Source organism: Amia ocellicauda, chromosome 4, assembly GCF_036373705.1.
Source record: "Amia ocellicauda isolate fAmiCal2 chromosome 4, fAmiCal2.hap1, whole genome shotgun sequence".
Classification (NCBI taxonomy): domain Eukaryota; kingdom Metazoa; phylum Chordata; class Actinopteri; order Amiiformes; family Amiidae; genus Amia; species Amia ocellicauda.
Window position 1 is genome coordinate 17684326 of NC_089853.1, and position 17029 is coordinate 17701354.

General features: G+C 38.3%; 1 protein-coding gene across 5 annotated transcripts in view; it reads right to left on the minus strand.

The window, feature by feature from the left end:
* Positions 1-1668, minus strand: part of LOC136747873 (tumor protein p53-inducible protein 11) — a 63342-nt gene extending 61674 nt beyond the window's left edge. For 2 of the 5 annotated variants that reach the window (XM_066701148.1, XM_066701151.1), the window contains exon 1: positions 1549-1668. Coding sequence is in view for 1 of the 5 variants with exons in the window: in XM_066701147.1 (XP_066557244.1) it covers positions 832-884 (53 nt within the window). In the remaining 4 variants the exon portion in view is untranslated. Of the gene's footprint in view, positions 1-831; positions 949-1365; positions 1480-1548 lie in introns of those variants that run through there. The other 3 variants (XM_066701152.1, XM_066701150.1, XM_066701147.1) reach the window with 3 other exon arrangements.
* Positions 1669-17029: the final 15361 nt, after the last annotated feature.

Consider the following 17029-nt stretch of genomic DNA (forward strand, 5'->3'; position numbering starts at 1 on the left):
AAAACGCATCTATCCACACAAGTTCATGGAAACTACTCTGCATGGCAGTTTGGAAATAATTGGAAAAATGAAAGAAAAACGTGTTTTTTTTTCTTAGTCAGATCAGCAATTGATTAATACTAGGGGTAAGCTGGAAAATGAGACATTATAAGCGTTGAAGCTTATATTAGAGGCTTATTCTTAAACCCAAAATACATATTTCTAGATAATGAAACATTCACTGGAAGTGATAAGTGGATAAGAAACCAAGTAGCAGGCCAACTGTTTTGGCATTTTAATCAGATTCATAAGAAATAAAAACGGGGTCAGTTGTTTTTTCTTGTTTTTGATGGCATCTAGTACTTTACAAGGTATGTACAATGTGACAATCTACTGTATGAGTTTACGTGTAGTTAAGATTAAGTTGCACATGGTAGATGAACCGCACACAGATCAACTATACTGAACACCGCAGATTTTTATACAGACCTGATGAAGATGAGCAGAAATGTGTAAAGGACAAATGAACGCTTTGTGCCATCTTCAGGAAATTATAAATTAATTATATTGCCAGATTACCATATCTGCATAGCAGGAGATGTCAAGGTAAATCATTGGGAAACAATACCAGAACATGGCACAATTTACTAGCAGGTTTATCATTTAAAATTGGCTTCAGAAAAGCGCCACAGGTCACGGTACGGGTGAAGTCTCAAAGGCGCATATGGCGTATGCTAGCTTTCAAAACATGGACCGAATAACACACATTAACTTTCTTTCTGCATTTAACGTTTGACTGCTGCATACATTTAGCCTCTGGTTAAATAGTTTAAAGTTGTTTTTTTCACATACAGTCCATGTCCTCGCTTCCACAGACTGCGCGCAACAAGGCTGGAAAGACGCATTCATGCCCAAGTTGAAATGCTGGCTTTGTGCACCACTATCCCGCACATTCAACACTGTCCCCCGCTGTATGCGCGGCTTTGTAATCCTTACAAGATCCAGCCGCAAACCAATAGAAGTAGCTGGTAACTCCCTGCGCTTTACTCCGCACATAACCCGCTCAACCCCAGCCTGAACTGCAATGCATGCTCATCCAGATCCAGTTCACCCCAGCAACTTCCCCCAAATCATTTCATGTTTTCAACAGCCAATAAATGACCGATTAAGTGTAATAATCTCCTGATACAATTCAATCCCCGTAAATCATAATGACTGTGCCAGAAACACTGGAGTAGTAGTCATCTCAACTTTGAGCGGTGTTTGGTTTCACACACATGCCCGTTTCTACGCCTTATCATTGCGTTGGTTATTTTTGGGAATATAAATAAATATATACATTGTATTTTAAATACAACGTTAAACACTAAAAGCCGGTTACATTACCAGTCAGCACAATAAACTGTAAATGAGCACTAGTGTAACCCAGCCGCGGCGCTGCAAGGCGGACAGTCCGACTCCCCAGCAGCAGCACTACTTGCTTTTGTCGTCTTTGAAAACTGTCACAACTAAAACCGAAACACTTGAAAAAAGGCTGTTTCTGAAGTTGGCAGCTGTGCATGTACTCACAGGCTCAGAGCATGCCTCCGCTCCGCTCCGCTCCGGCGCTCAGTGAAGGGCTGCGGTTTCGCAAACAGCACAGGATCCCACACGTTTACCGTAATTTAGCAAATAGACTCAATACGCGAGCAAACCACTACCGTAATATACCACACATATGTCAGCACTGAGAAGTTGCCAGATGTCTTGATTTATTGAAATGTTTATCTTTTCCGGTGCTAACGATAATGGCGCTTCTTACTAATGCAGTGATGAATACGATTAGGTAAGTAAGTCTTTGTTTTGCTCATGAATGCATTGTACTAAAGTAGCCTTTTTTTAACTACTTATGTGCTGGCATGAATGATTCTTCATGAGCTCTAATACATTTCAAAAACGAAATGTCGTGACAAAATTGGCTTTAAGAATATCTCCCACATCAGTGAACAGTAATGACTATGAATATATTAGCACATTTTTTGGTGCTTGTACTGTATTTGGTTTTAATATTGTATTGATGACTTGGCCATAAAGCCTGAAAAAATAACTTATTTTTTTGCCATCCTTTATTTATTTATTTATTTATTTATTTATTTATTTAATATATTGAAACACTGGTATTTCTTTTTCTTTTTTTTTTAATTAATTCACAGCCCATTTCCCACGTTTTTTGTATTCTGAAATATTGTGGGAATGCTCTTATGAATGACATTGGAAGTTCATTCTTCTTATTATTATTTTTTTTGTACAAGCTCAGAATGATAAGTCTGCATTTGCTCTTGGGTTGCACATAGTTGCCTTATTTTAATAATAATAATAATAATAATAATAATAATAATAATAATAATAATAATAATAATAAAAACGTTATTTTGTTTTCAGCCAACAATGTGGCAGAATTACACATCAAAAATATAGTGTACACATATCATTAATAAATAACAGTCAATATTAAAGCAGCAGCTCCCTGTTAAACCAGCAACATACTTTACTCACATACAACTGACACACACTTGCATACTTCTCCCATATAAATAGCACTTACCTACACACATACCCTTCCATACAAGCAACACACACCTGCCCACATGCTCTCCCATAAAAACAACACACACCTACATGCATGCTCTCCATACAAACAACACACACCTACGCACATGCACATTGTGGACCAAATCACCTCCATTCATCAAGGAAACATTTTGGATTCCATGCAACATCAAACAACTCCAGCAGTTGGATAGTATAGATAGTGTAATGTATAGCAAAGAGGAGCAATGTAGTGGGTTACTCTGCAGCAAGAAGCATATTTGATTTTCACCCACGCAGACATCACGGCCGCCCTGATTTCTCCTGCAGCTTCATTAAGCTTCATTGCCTAACAGGCCTCCAGCTTCATGGGAGCAGCTGCACAGTGTGTGAAAACATCACTTCACACATCCATATCTATGCAGACAAATAGCCAAATATCTTCCCATGTTGTGGGGTTCTCATTAAAGCACTCTGCACCACTTTCACTCCCTTATAACACCAGCATACATGAAAAAATCACAATTTAAATCATATCAAATGATAGGATGTGATAAAATGGTAATCTGGCATATTACGGCTGCAGGAAATACAGGAAATGGGCCCGAGATAGCTTGAAAGGTTATCTGCAAATCACTACTACTGTTCTTCTCTTAATACAAAAAAAAACTTTCTCATTTCAGTTCCTAAATATTATCAAATAAGGTTGAAATTCTGTGCTCAGATTACATAACATAATTTTGAAAAATCTGATGCATAATAACGTCTTCAACTTAAAAATATTAAGAGACTGAGAGAAGAGAGGAGAAAGCGTGAGATAAAAGGGAGATAAACATGCAGAGTCTCTCACACTGTATATCTATCTTTATATAGTGTGGAAATGGCAATGGGCCAGACACATTGCAGGAACAGTGTAAAATAAGCTATAGAATGGATCCCAAGAGAAAAAAAATCACCAAGAAGACCAGATAGAATGTTTTTATTATTATTATTATTATTATTATTATTATTATTATTATTATTATTATTATTATTATTATTATTATTATTTAACATGGGGCATTTGGTTACTTTTCCTCTTGGACAGTAAAAGTTTTTTTATTTAAATTTTTTTCTCATCAGGACACCTCGCTATATTCAGAAACACTTTCCTGTCTTGCATCTCTCTAAGGAAAATTAACCTGTAGGTAAAAAAAAAGCTTCTTGGTTTCCATTGCACACAAGTCAGCACAATGCGACATCCCCAGTTTTCAGTGAATACTTTGTAAAAGAAAATGTATAGGAATAGTAGCTGCTTCCAGATGTACAGCCCAGCACTGAACTTTCTAAGCAGGCTTGTCATTTAAAGCCGCGATCGTGAAACACAATGACCACTAGTGTCACAGTCACACATACATTCACATAAGCATGAGCACACAAAGGACACACTTATTCAGCCATATAAAAGATACCACCGGGGTATGAACAAATGCTTACAGTGTCGATATTATGACAAGTGATTAGACCATCTTAATTCTCAACCTTCATAATGAATTAAAAACACACAGAAAGTAGCAGTAATGGTACAATAAATGCCATAAGAATTAGTGCTTAACAAACTCCTCTGGTCTCATAGTTGCAGAAGTCTCTGCTGAAGATTTAAGCATATTAATAATAATAATAATAAAACAGATAATCATCTTCACAGGCCTGCAGTGAATGTGTACTCTGAAAAATAGTTTGTGCTCTTTTTCCTTTAGCTCAATGAGGTGTGAAATCATGTTTTCCCAACAGCTAAAGCTCACACTACAAGCCACCGTGGTGATTTAGTAGGAGAGAATCAGAGAAAACACACAGCAGAGTCAACGTAATACACTACACACTGAAGTCCCAGCTGGGGGTGAGCAGCCTGTGTGTGTGTGTGTGTGTGTGTGTGTGTGTGTGTGTGTGTATACGCACTGCTAACAGATCTTACAGAGAGGAAATCACAGTCCCACCTTGAATCAGTCCTCTGTGACTTGCTTACCAACACTTATCTTCTTCCATCAGACGACTTGCATAATATAAAACTAGCCAAAGAATTCCCTCCTGTCACATGACACTATTCCATTTAAGTGCAATGTAGGCATTCCTATTTTAGCGAAGGTAACCCACTTTCCAAGGTCAAGGAATGACAGATTCGTCTTACTATGGATGCAGTCCATTTTAGGCTAATATTGTATAGTACATTGTGGAGTACAGAACCATCAAGAAGGTATAAAACAATTCTGTTCTAATATGGACCTGTGTACTTGTACTTGTGTACCTTGATGAATGACATAGCCAGAGCGAGGTGGACAGAGAAAAGATAATTCTTTGTATTGAGAACAAGAACCAGAAAGCATGACCAAAACATATATGTTAGTTCAACTGAAATAGAATTTGGAACTGCTGTCCAATACAAGCGCTTTCTGGTGATCGAGATTGGCCAGAGGATCACTGGTTTACTGCTCGCCCTTTGCAATGGAAGATCTATAATGGTTTTATACAAAAACAAACTCTTCCGTGCTGCAGGCAAAATGTTTTCCTTTTATCTCAAAGACGGCCCTGCTACCTCCCACAGATACATTAGATTTCATTCATTCTTGCATCTGCTGCACTGTATTCACTGAAAGGTCATCAATTTTAAAAAGAAACATTGATTTCCTGCATAAGTGCTTCTGATCAAACCTTATTTCACAGGCCACAACACACCTAAAAGCACTCAAGAGTTGCGTAAGATGTGAGACTGTGGTTTGAAAATTAGACCTCAAAGGAGTCTTAACTATCTGTGACCGGTGTGAAGATTATTCCTTAACAGATAATGAAGATCTCAGCAGTAGATACAGATGCACTGCAACCTTTATATTTGTGCATCACACCTAAAACCAACTTCCTGACCACTTGTGCTTACTTCAGATCCCTTGACAGTATTCAAAAGAGCTGTGAGCATTAGATAAATTGTAATTCAGGCTCCCTCCCTTTTAGCTACAATATTTAATGATCAATTATTCTGCATGAGTATGATTGTTCCTTCCGACAATCTTTGTGTAGAAGATGAAAACCACCAAATTGGAAGTGTTTATAAACATATTCATATATATATATATATATATATATACAGTGAGGGAAAAAAAGTATTTGATCCCCTGCTGATTTTGTACGTTTGCCCACTGACAAAGAAATGATCAGTCTATAATGTTAATGGTTGGTGTATTTTAACAGTGAGAGACAGAATAACAACAACAAAAATCCAGAAAAACGCATTTCAAAAAAGTTATAAATTGATTTGCATGTTAATGAGGGAAATAAGTATTTGATCCCCTATCAATCAGCAAGATTTCTGGCTCCCAGGTGTCTTTTACACAGGTAACGAGCTGAGATTAGGAGCACTCTCTTAAAGGGAGTGCTCCTAATCTCAGCTCGTTACCTGTATAAAAGACACCTGTCCACAGAAGCAATCAATCAATCAGATTCCAAACTCTCCACCATGGCCAAGACCAAAGAGCTGTCCAAGGATGTCAGGGACAAGATTGTAGACCTACACAAGGCTGGAATGGGCTACAAGACCATCGCCAAGCAGCTTGGTGAGAAGGTGACAACAGTTGGTGCGATTATTCACAAATGGAAGAAACACAAAATAACTGTCAGTCTCCCTCGGTCTGGGGCTCCATGCAAGATCTCACCTCGTGGAGTTTCAATGATCATGAGAACAGTGAGGAATCAGCCCAGAACTACACGGGAGGATCTTGTTAATGATCTCAAGGCAGCTGGGACCATAGTCACCAAGAAAACAATTGGTAACACACTACGCCGTGAAGGACTGAAATCCTGCAGCGCCCGCAAGGTCCCCCTGCTCAAGAAAGCACATGTACAGGCCCATCTGAAGTTTGCCAATGAACATCTGAATGATTCACAGGAGAACTGGGTGAAAGTGTTGTGGTCAGATGAGACCAAAATCAAGCTCTTTGGCATCAACTCAACTCGCCGTGTTTGGAGGAGGAGGAATGACCCCAAGAACATCATCCCCACCGTCAAACATGGAGGTGGAAACATTATGCTTTGGGGGTGTTTTTCTGCTAAGGGGACAGGACAACTGCACCGCATCAAAGGGACGATGGACGGGGCCATGTACCATCAAATCTTGGGTGAGAACCTCCTTCCCTCAGCCAGGGCATTGAAAATGGGTCGTGGATGGGTATTCCAGCATGACAATGACCCAAAACACACAGCCAAGGCAACAAAGGAGTGGCTCAAGAAGAAGCACATTAAGGTCCTGGAGTGGCCTAGCCGGTCTCCAGACCTTAATCTGTAGAGGGAGCTGAATGTTTGAGTTTGAGCTTATGTTTTCTATCAGCCTTGAAACCTTAATGACTTGAAGAGGATCTGCAAAGAGGAGCAGGAAAAAATCCCTCCTGAGATGTGTGCAAACCTGGTGGCTAACTACAAGAAACATCTGACCTCTGTGATTGCCAAGGGTTTTGCCACCAAGTACTAAGTCGAAGGGGTCAAATACTTATTTCCCTCATTAACATGCAAATCAATGTATAACTTTTTTGAAATGCGTTTTTCTGGATTTTTTTGTTGTTATTCTGTCTCTCACTGTTAAAATACACCTACCATTAAAATTATAGACTGATCATTTCTTTGTCAGTGGGCAAATGTACAAAATCAGCAGGGGATCAAATACTTTTTTCCCTCACTGTATATATATATAAATGTTTAGGCCTGCTTTTCTGACAGTCGTAAATAGTATTGCTGAATGAATATAAATGCATTTGCTGAATATTAAAATAGTACTGTGAGGTGGAGGCAGCAGGGTGGAAAGCCATTTAAATACACAGAATATGTTGTTAACTGACCTTAGTGATGCAGGAATACAGAGAAATTGAAGATTGCAGCCTTCCGTATTTCAGTCTGCCAGGTTTGGTTGTGATCTAATAGAGTTCCAAGTCTGGGGAATCCGCACTATACAGAAAGTCCTCTCCTGCATGCTTTCATTTCCTCTACAGACGGAGGTTACTGCACCGCACTGCAGCCCACCCATCCACCCACGCAGCAGTCAGTTCCCTCGGTCTTTGCACACAGGACCTTTCCTCAGTCCTGAACTCAAGCTTTTGAATATAATTGGTCAGATGGTTTGTTTGTTCTTTTCCAGCAAAGCACATTTCAGCTTCTTGGCTAAAAGGAGGATAGGCTGTTTCTAATGATCGTTTTCAAACAATTAAAAACAATCTGTCTAACAAAGCACGAGCATTACATTCTCTCCCAAATGCCCATGTGAAACAATGTGAATCTAATTGTCAAAACCCATATTCTTTATCTGTTGTTAGAGGCGCACTCATGCCAACAAGTCTTATTGTACAGTGTATGTTATGTAAGGACGATCAATGCACAAACATAATTATAAAACATTCAGAAATGCATTTCCTTATCTGTAAAACTACTTACTTTACAAACATACACATGTTGTGAGCATTAATATATTTTCATGACCTATTAAAATGTTCTTGTTCTCTGAAGCTTCTGGGTGGACCCATGATTAATACCAGTGAGAAATGGCAGGGAGATTTGCTGACTCGTTGGTATCCTTACAAGGGCACAGAAGATAAGCCTGAGGTACTTGTAAGTCCACATACTAACATGCATATTATCTTCGGGTGAAAGCTCCAGAACTAAACCTAGGAATTTGAATAAGACTGTCACAGAAATAGATTAGTGTAGCTCTGGTATAGCTCATAAGTCCATCATAAGATTTATCCTGTATTTATGTAGGTAAATCATAAGTGGACTGATTGCAATTTTAAAATCTTCCATAAAAAATACAGCTTTCTTTCATGAATGTGTGTATGTGTATGTGTATGTGTGAATAAGTAGGAGACCATTCCATTTGCGCCTCTATCACATACACCAGCTCCAGCCACGACCTTCTTTAGCTGCTGTCTACCAACATCAACAGTCTTACTAAGGTACTACACAGCATAACCCATGCTATACTATTTAAAATAGCTGTACTGGATTGCCAAGCCTTTTGGGAATTAACTGCTGCCTTATGACAGCATGGGGGTCTATATTAATGACCTAAAACACAAGGCATCGAAACTGACCTTCATTAATCTGCACATGAACCCAGCTGGTCTTCTTCCTCCTAGAGGACAAGCAGCATCTCAATTTACAGTTAAATACAAGACAAATACATCTCTGAATGGGAGTTATTGCAATGTAGCAGATGAACAATTAGGTCTCATGTTGTGAAGATCATTAAAGGAAGGCAACATTAATGAATTGGATAACACTGAGATTTGTGCTTTCTGCAACATGCTTTGGAATTACAATGGGGAGTTTATAGCAACGCTGTTTCCAGAAATTACATTTTCATCTGTCTGTGTGAGGCATAATGATTCAATTGGAAATATTTTGTTTCAAATCTGCAATATTAGGCAGCAATTTATCAAGCTCATTGGCCAAGGTTTAGCATCAGATCTGAGAGCGGATGTGTCTGAATTTTCCTGCCTCCCGCAACTCATGAAAGAGTCACTTCTCTTAAAGTTACCCAAGGTCAGCTGTCTTAGAGCTGTGATTTAAACTGAAGGCATTTCTATAAGGGCTCTTCCATTGGTAATTTAAAAGAAACACAATGTTTTTACTGTCAATCCAGATGTACCTAATCATGCAGGAGACTTAACAAGGCCTGTAAAATTCCACTTCTTGAGAGTGTAGCATAGATTATTTTTGGAAAAGTACACAAACAAGCACTGTGTGACGAACTCAATAAGCTTCCAATACAGCTGTAGTCAACAGACTACTAAAAAAAAGCCTAGAAAAAAGGTGTAAAAGATGTTTTTCTTTACTACAGAACTACAGAAAACAATCTACAACCAAAACTGGCAATATTAATAAATGATCATTTTGATGGTACATTTATCATGAAAGTAAACATAAACAAGTAAACCTAAACAGTTTTAATAAATACAGAATTATGGAATAAATAAACCCATATCCAACCAACTTGCTTTTACGATATTTGCTTTCTGAGGAGTAACTGTTTTGCAAAATACTGTGTAGCTTAACTGAGGTACTGTACTCTTGGAGACTGTAATGGGTTTTAATTCAGGCTTGACAGGGCTTTAGTGTTGTAATGTCGCCCCAGAATGCACATCAGCCGCAGATGCTCAGCCTATCCCGTGACCCAGTCCATCTCCCTTAGGGGATGCTGAAGATGGTCCACACTGCACCTAGAAACCATAACAAATCAACATCCAATACAATTCCCAATTCACATTACACTAAGTCAGGAATGTCATGTTTACAGCATTGCATTATTTAAAAGCTGTGCCAGAGAAGCCCAGAGAGTGCTTTGTTTCTCTCACTGTCTGAGAAATTCATGGAAGATGTGAAAAGATCTTACTTTCTATTCTTTTCTTGAACTCAAAAGACACACTGAGACTCCAGACACTATTCCATTCCACTGTACACTAAAGCAATAAAACAAACAAAAAAACGGAAATAGTTTGGTGCTGTTGTTTTATCATGAGAGCTTTCAACCTTGGGAATAAATCCCAAGGTTGATTTTTTTTAAGACCATTATTCATTGCAGCACTTTTTAATGTGCAGTGTTTTCTGGAATAAATAGTTATGGGTTCACATGCCTAAACAACAAACAAGTCAGTCCAATATTTAGCTTAGGCACCTAAAGTGAGGGAAAAAAGTATTTGCCCACTGAAAAAGAAATGATCAGTCTATAATTTTAATGGTAGGTGTATTTTAACAGTGAGAGACAGAATAACAACAAAAAAATCCAGAAAAATGCATTTCAAAAAAGTTATACATTGATTTTCATGTTAATGAGGGAAATAAGTATTTGATCCCCTATCAATCAGCAAGATTTCTGGCTCCCAGGTGTCTTTTATACAGGTAACGAGCTGAGATTAGGAGCAGTCTCTTAAAGGGAGTGCTCCTAATCTCAGCTCGTTACCTGTATAAAAGACACCTGGGAGCCAGAAATCTTGCTGACACCTGATTATTCGCAAATGGAAGAAACACAAAATAACTGTCAGTCTCCCTCGGTCTGGGGCTCCATGCAAGATCTCACCTCGTGGAGTTTTAATGATCATGAGAACGGTAAGGAATCAGCCCAGAACTACACGGGAGGATCTTGTTAATGATCTCAAGGCAGCTGGGACCATAGTCACCAAGAAAACAATTGGTAACACACTACGCCGTGAAGGACTGAAATCCTGCAGCGCCTGCAAGGTCCCCCTGCTCAAGAAAGTACATGTACAGGCCCGTCTGAAGTTTGCCAATGAACATCTGAATGATTCACAGGAGAACTGGGTGAAAGTGTTGTGGTCAGATGAGACCAAAATCAAGCTCTTTGGCATCAACTCAACTCGCCGTGTTTGGAGGAGGAGGAATGACCCCAAGAACATCATCCCCACCGTCAAACATGGAGGTGGAAACATTATGCTTTGGGGGTGTTTTTCTGCTAAGGGGACAGGACAACTGCACCGCATCAAAGGGACGATGGACGGGGCCATGTACCATCAAATCTTGGGTGAGAACCTCCTTCCCTCAGCCAGGGCATTGAAAATGGGTCGTGGATGGGTATTCCAGCATGACAATGACCCAAAACACACAGCCAAGGCAACAAAGGAGTGGCTCAAGAAGAAGCACATTAAGGTCCTGGAGTGGCCTAGCCAGTCTCCAGACCTTAATCCCATAGACAATCTGTGGAGGGAGCTGAAGGTTTGAGTTGCCAAATGTCAGCCTCGAAACCTTAATGGTTTGGAGAGGATCTGCAAAGAGGAGTGGGTCAAAATCCCTCCTGAGATCTGTGCAAACCTGGTGGCCAACTACAAGAAACGTCTGACCTCTGTGATTGTCAACAAGGGTTTTGCCACCAAGTACTAAGTCGAAGGGGTCAAATACTTATTTCCCTCATTAACATGCAAAATCAATTTATAACTTTTTTGAAATGCGTTTTTCTGGATTTTTTTGTTGTTATTCTGTCTCTCACTGTTAAAATACACCTACCATTAAAATTATAGACTGATCATTTCTTTGTCAGTGGGCAAATGTACAAAATCAGCAGGGGATCAAATACTTTTTTCCCTCACTGTAAAATATCCCCAAGATAAATGATCATTTTACTCTATGATTATGATTTGGTTATAGTTGTGTAATGACGGGTATTTGATGCTACAAGGTGTAATAAGGTGGCATTAAATTGAATTACACAGCCCTCTGGGTTTCTGGGAAATTGGCCTCTGGAACAGCTGAGGACAATGAATTTTCATTTAGAGATTGAACCTATTTTTGGAAGCATAATATAGTAATAAAAAGGTCAATCTAATGCAATTTTATATTACAGGTGGGATTAATACTTTTATGTCTCTTGGTGAGTTTGGGCAATTTGTTTCTAAGCCTTCTGGACACAGTGATCTGAGCTCCAGGAGAATGAACTGAGTCAAACAGGCCTGCACTTTCTGTCCTTGTGTTCATTTAAGAGCTCAGAAGATGCTGATTTCTGCTAAGTTCAGGCTTGTTCACGGGTGTCTTTCACTGGCCAAAACAGGAACCAAAGGATCATTCATCTTGTGCAGGAATTAGCAACATCCGGCTTGTTAAACTCCACCCATAAAACACTGTAGGTTATACAGGCCTGTTGTTGCCAAGGCACACAAAATGTTAGTTAAGACATTTGAGCGTTTTAAATAACTTTTTGTAATTTTATGCATGATGGATTTCTTAGCATTAAACCATTTTATTTAGATCTAATGCAATATTTTACAATTAACCAGGTGATTGCTGGAAATGCCCTAAAATATAGTTATTTTGCTCCAGATTATTCTACGGTGTTACTATCAACTTATCAACGTAATTGCTACAGTTCAAAGCAATGAATTCTGGGAGCATATTTCATGGTCAAATACCCACAGAAAGTATTTACTGATTAAATAAAATGAATACAAAAGAATTCCCTTTCTTTCCTAGATGAACTTATTAAAGATAAGATAAGTTAAACCATCTCACAAGCAGCACTGTTAATCATGAATAACAAGCACACCATATGTTCAGTCCCATGAGCCTGAAGGGTGTTGTATGGCTTTCACTCCAGCTAGGCTAATTACTTGCTGAATTGGACTAATTCAATATAGTTTCCAGGTGTTGAACAGGTTTCATTTCAATTTAAACACAGGGTGCAAAACAGCACCTGTATCTGCCATCATGGAAAGTAAATGCTCCACCCCAGGCCTATGACTGAGCACAAATATAAAATAAAGTGGAAAAAATATATAATTTCAATCCAACGGGTATAATTGAAATTCACAGCAGTACCGAGTTCTTCTTACTAATTTGCACTGTCTCACCTCTGAAGAAGCCTTCAACTGCTTCAATGAATGCCATGACCAGAGGATGGAAAGTGCTAATCATTTGATTCTAACTGAAGCCCGTTATCTTCTCCTCAAATGGATGGTGCTCCACTGTGCTTCAGTTTGATGAACAGCCTTTCAGAGTAATTAGCTCTGAACATTCTCCTCTGCCAGCTGCCCACTGGGTGTCTGTCCTGGATCTTTTAATTGGCTGGTTGGTTGGTGGGCCGTTAAATCAGCTAGAGTGCCCAAATTGGCACTGCAGAGAAATGGTAGCGGGGTATGAGCTCTCTCATATAGCTCAACACTGTTTTTTCTCAACGATGATGTTATCACTTCTTTGTCATTTTGGGGTTACAGACCTTGGAACAACACAGCCCAGATGTTTTCTTTCCTACTGAAGCCTAGAGCTATAAAGTCCATTATTGACATGAGGAAATGGAAACCACTTTAACATGTATTTTTGATGTATCTTTTGTTGCACTAAGATAGGGAATAAAGGTCTCTATTCTGCCCATGACATAAGCGTTGATTTCTGTTCCTTACTGAATCTCTTTATGCTTCCCACACTTTGACATATTTTGAAACATAAATATAATATTTTCTCATCGCGTTTTATGTTTGAATTGTTGTCAGTGTTTATGTGAGTGCTCCTGAACAATGTCTTTTTAAACACAGGACTCTGTATGGCCTATTGTACTAAGAAATAATCAGTCAGGAGCTGCTAATACAGAAAGGGGTCTAAAAATAAGTGACAAGCATGTGATATTCAAATAATCCAGAGATCTAGCTTCCTTAATAGGACTAAATGTTCTCTAATACATGAATATGTGTTTGAAAACCTTTAAACAAAAAAAAAGTAAAATTGTTACACAAATCCTCCATTAATTATTTTGGTGATGCTGTATTTGTATTAGAATGGTTCTATTTACATTTTCTCAATTTCTGGCAACTAGTTATACATAGTTTTCACTCCAGAGAAATGTTCTGAAATAAGTTTTAAATGCTTAAAGTTGTAGATCCATCCAGAGAAAAGATAGAATTGATCTCATAAAATGTATGTACAGAATGTAAGTTATTTCAATATACGTTTATTTTGTTTTACGTGGAGCACATTTGATATTCATCCTGTTAATTTGTCAACATCCCTTCGCTCTCTTCAGAAACAATTAAAATTAACCATGTAATAAAATCACGCTGACATATATGCCACATTTACACTGTTTAATGCTGCATTAATTCATGAATCAGACTGGGGTTTAATGGAGGACCTAATTAATGTTGATGTTGAGTAATGCTGCATTGGGTCAATTCTGAGGGGTACGACGGGCTAAACATCCTCGTGTTGTATTTCCTGTTCTGATTCAAATTGTTTAACAAGTGCGGCACACTGACAGGGTATAATATCCCCAGTCCACGTGCATGAAAGTCTTCAGGAAACAACCTTGAAAAGTTGACTTCTCCCTTTACAGTAACTCTTGTACCTCCATTCCAGTAATACTCTTGCATCGATTTTACATTACCATGTCAGAAAAAGCCTCAACAGTTCTGCTATTCAAATTCCTTCTCTATTACCGGGACATTAGCTGTAACAAAATCCCAAGATTGTCAATGAACTAAAAAAAAGACCTTCTGGTAGTTTAATTAATGATCTGCATCAGATAATTGCCACCCACAAAAATTGAAAAGGACATTCAAAATTCAAGATGTCTCATATTATGGGACCCTTCAATGTTTTCTTCCCTGATAGCTGTTGGCGACTGTATGATAATGCAAATACATTGGCAAATACATTGTAAAAGTACAGATAAATCAAAGTATAATAGTCAGACTTGCTATTACGTAACATCCTATTCAAAAAGCACCTCACAGTAATGCTTCCTTTTAACAGTGCTTCACAGATAAGAGTACAGACCTCATAGTACAGCACACAGCAGTCATTTCAAAGCACATTTCATATCAGATAACTTAAACCAGGGGAAGTCCGTAAAAGGGGAAAGGGCAATATACTGACTTTTCTTCAAATGTTTTTTTTCCTCAACAAGCTACCTTCTATCCAAATGTTTCTGTACAGAATTAAGGGATAGTGAAACATAAACAGGACAGATATCAAATAATAAAATCCCCAATACATAAATAAGAGTAAAGAAATGTGTATCTCTTTTCCAATTCGATAAGTTCTCTGGATGGATTTACAGATTCCAGCAGTTTTTGTGGAGTGATAAATATTCATACCTAGTTGCCAGAAATAGATAAGAACTTAAAAGAGATCTATTCCAATACAAATATAAAAAATTTGTATTTGTTCCATTTAAAAAAAATTATTCTACAGATTTATGAACAGATGTATGTTAAATGTAATGTTTCTGGAAATGGTTTAGTAATACTAGTGGAAATAGTGGGCAATTGAAATTATATATACCAGACTTTCCAGTATACAGACCTTTTATTATACTGCCAACTTGCTTTTATTACCAAGGCCAATGCATGATTCTTGAGGTACTGCAATGCATCATTAGCAAAGCAAATGCCATACAGCGTGAGCTCAAGATGGGTCTTAACATATGGCAAGTCATTATGGATATCTCCAATACATTTATCATGGAAATTAATATTGTCACTTAATCTACTTTGGAGAAGGCATTAGGGGTTTAGCAGGGCAATATTGCAATAGGGTGAAGTGGGTTGCAGTCTGTTCTCTTACAGAATCATTTGAAATAGTTTAGCACAGCAAAATGAGGGTTTATTATCTAAACAGTTATCTGTGTGTATGTGTGTGTGTGAGTGAGTGAGTGAGAGAGAGAGAGAGAGAGGAGGAGGGAGTGGTCCTGTTTTGCTTCAGTGATGCAGTAATGCATCTTCCTTTATCTGTTGTAAAGCCAGAGTTCAATAAATCGATTACCTGATGGAAGAACATGGGAGAAAACGTGGGGCTCTGAATTTAAAATTGAGCTTCATTGCATTGTGTGGGCTTATGTTACTGATTAAATTAGATGAGAACATGGCACAATAGAGTGTAATAGGAGACAGGGGGGGATATTGGCAGAAAGGTAAATTATTTAACATATCTTAGGTATACACATTAAACTTGCACTTATTCCAACAAAAAACTTTTTGTTATGCTTACTGAATATATACACACCTCTTAATATGAAGGACAACTCTGTCTGTGTGTGTGTGTGTGTGTGTGTGTGTGTGTGTGTGTGTGTGTGTGTGTGTGTGTGTGTGTGTGTGTGTGTGTGTGTGTGTGTGTGTGTGTGTGTGTGTGTGTGTGTGTGTGTGTGTGTGTGTTCTAGTCCCAGGTTTCTCGAGCCTGGTTATTGGGACTGACTGTTTTTCCTTGTGCTTATCAAAACCCATTTTCTAAAACAATCCTTATCTGTTTTCAGCACTCAGTTTTTAATTAATGATAAAGAATAAATACCCTGATTTTGGTGCGTTACCATGAAATTGAGCAAAAACAATCCTGTTCAATCTATCATCAGCTTGTTCTTATGAAAAACTCCTAATAGGTTGCAAATGGTTGATGTTGTAATTATCCTGAATCAATCCAATAAGACATCTTCTTTTCTGCATGGGTCCATTTCTTTATTCCCAACAGTATTGAAATCTAGGACTAGGTACAGGGTTAATTCTAATTGTCTCATTACATTGTTTTTAAAAAGAGTACTCAAGTATTTCATATTTAAGTATTTCAGTGAAAAGGGTTTGATTAGTCTAAGTGGTTTATCTGGGACAACATCAAGGAGACCAAGACTGAGAAACGGTTTTGGACAGGGATGGGCAGTGGAAAATTGTCTTCAATTAAATAAAATTAAAATCCTGAGGTGCCATGAAAACCAGAGAGCCCTGGGATTTCTCCATCCCTGACTTACACTTGAGATTGTAACATGTGTGCCAGTGCCAGCCTCATATCAGTGAAGGTTTGAGTAGAAGAAAGAGGTCACTTCCAAGCAAAATTGTGAACAAATCCCAGCTAATGTCTCACCAATGCATCCTTTTTGTGATGTTCCACTATATCTGTGGTTTAATAAGCAAACACTGTGACACTGATGACAGTTGATATTTAACACACCATTATTAAATATAGCTGAAAATCATGGAACCCATAT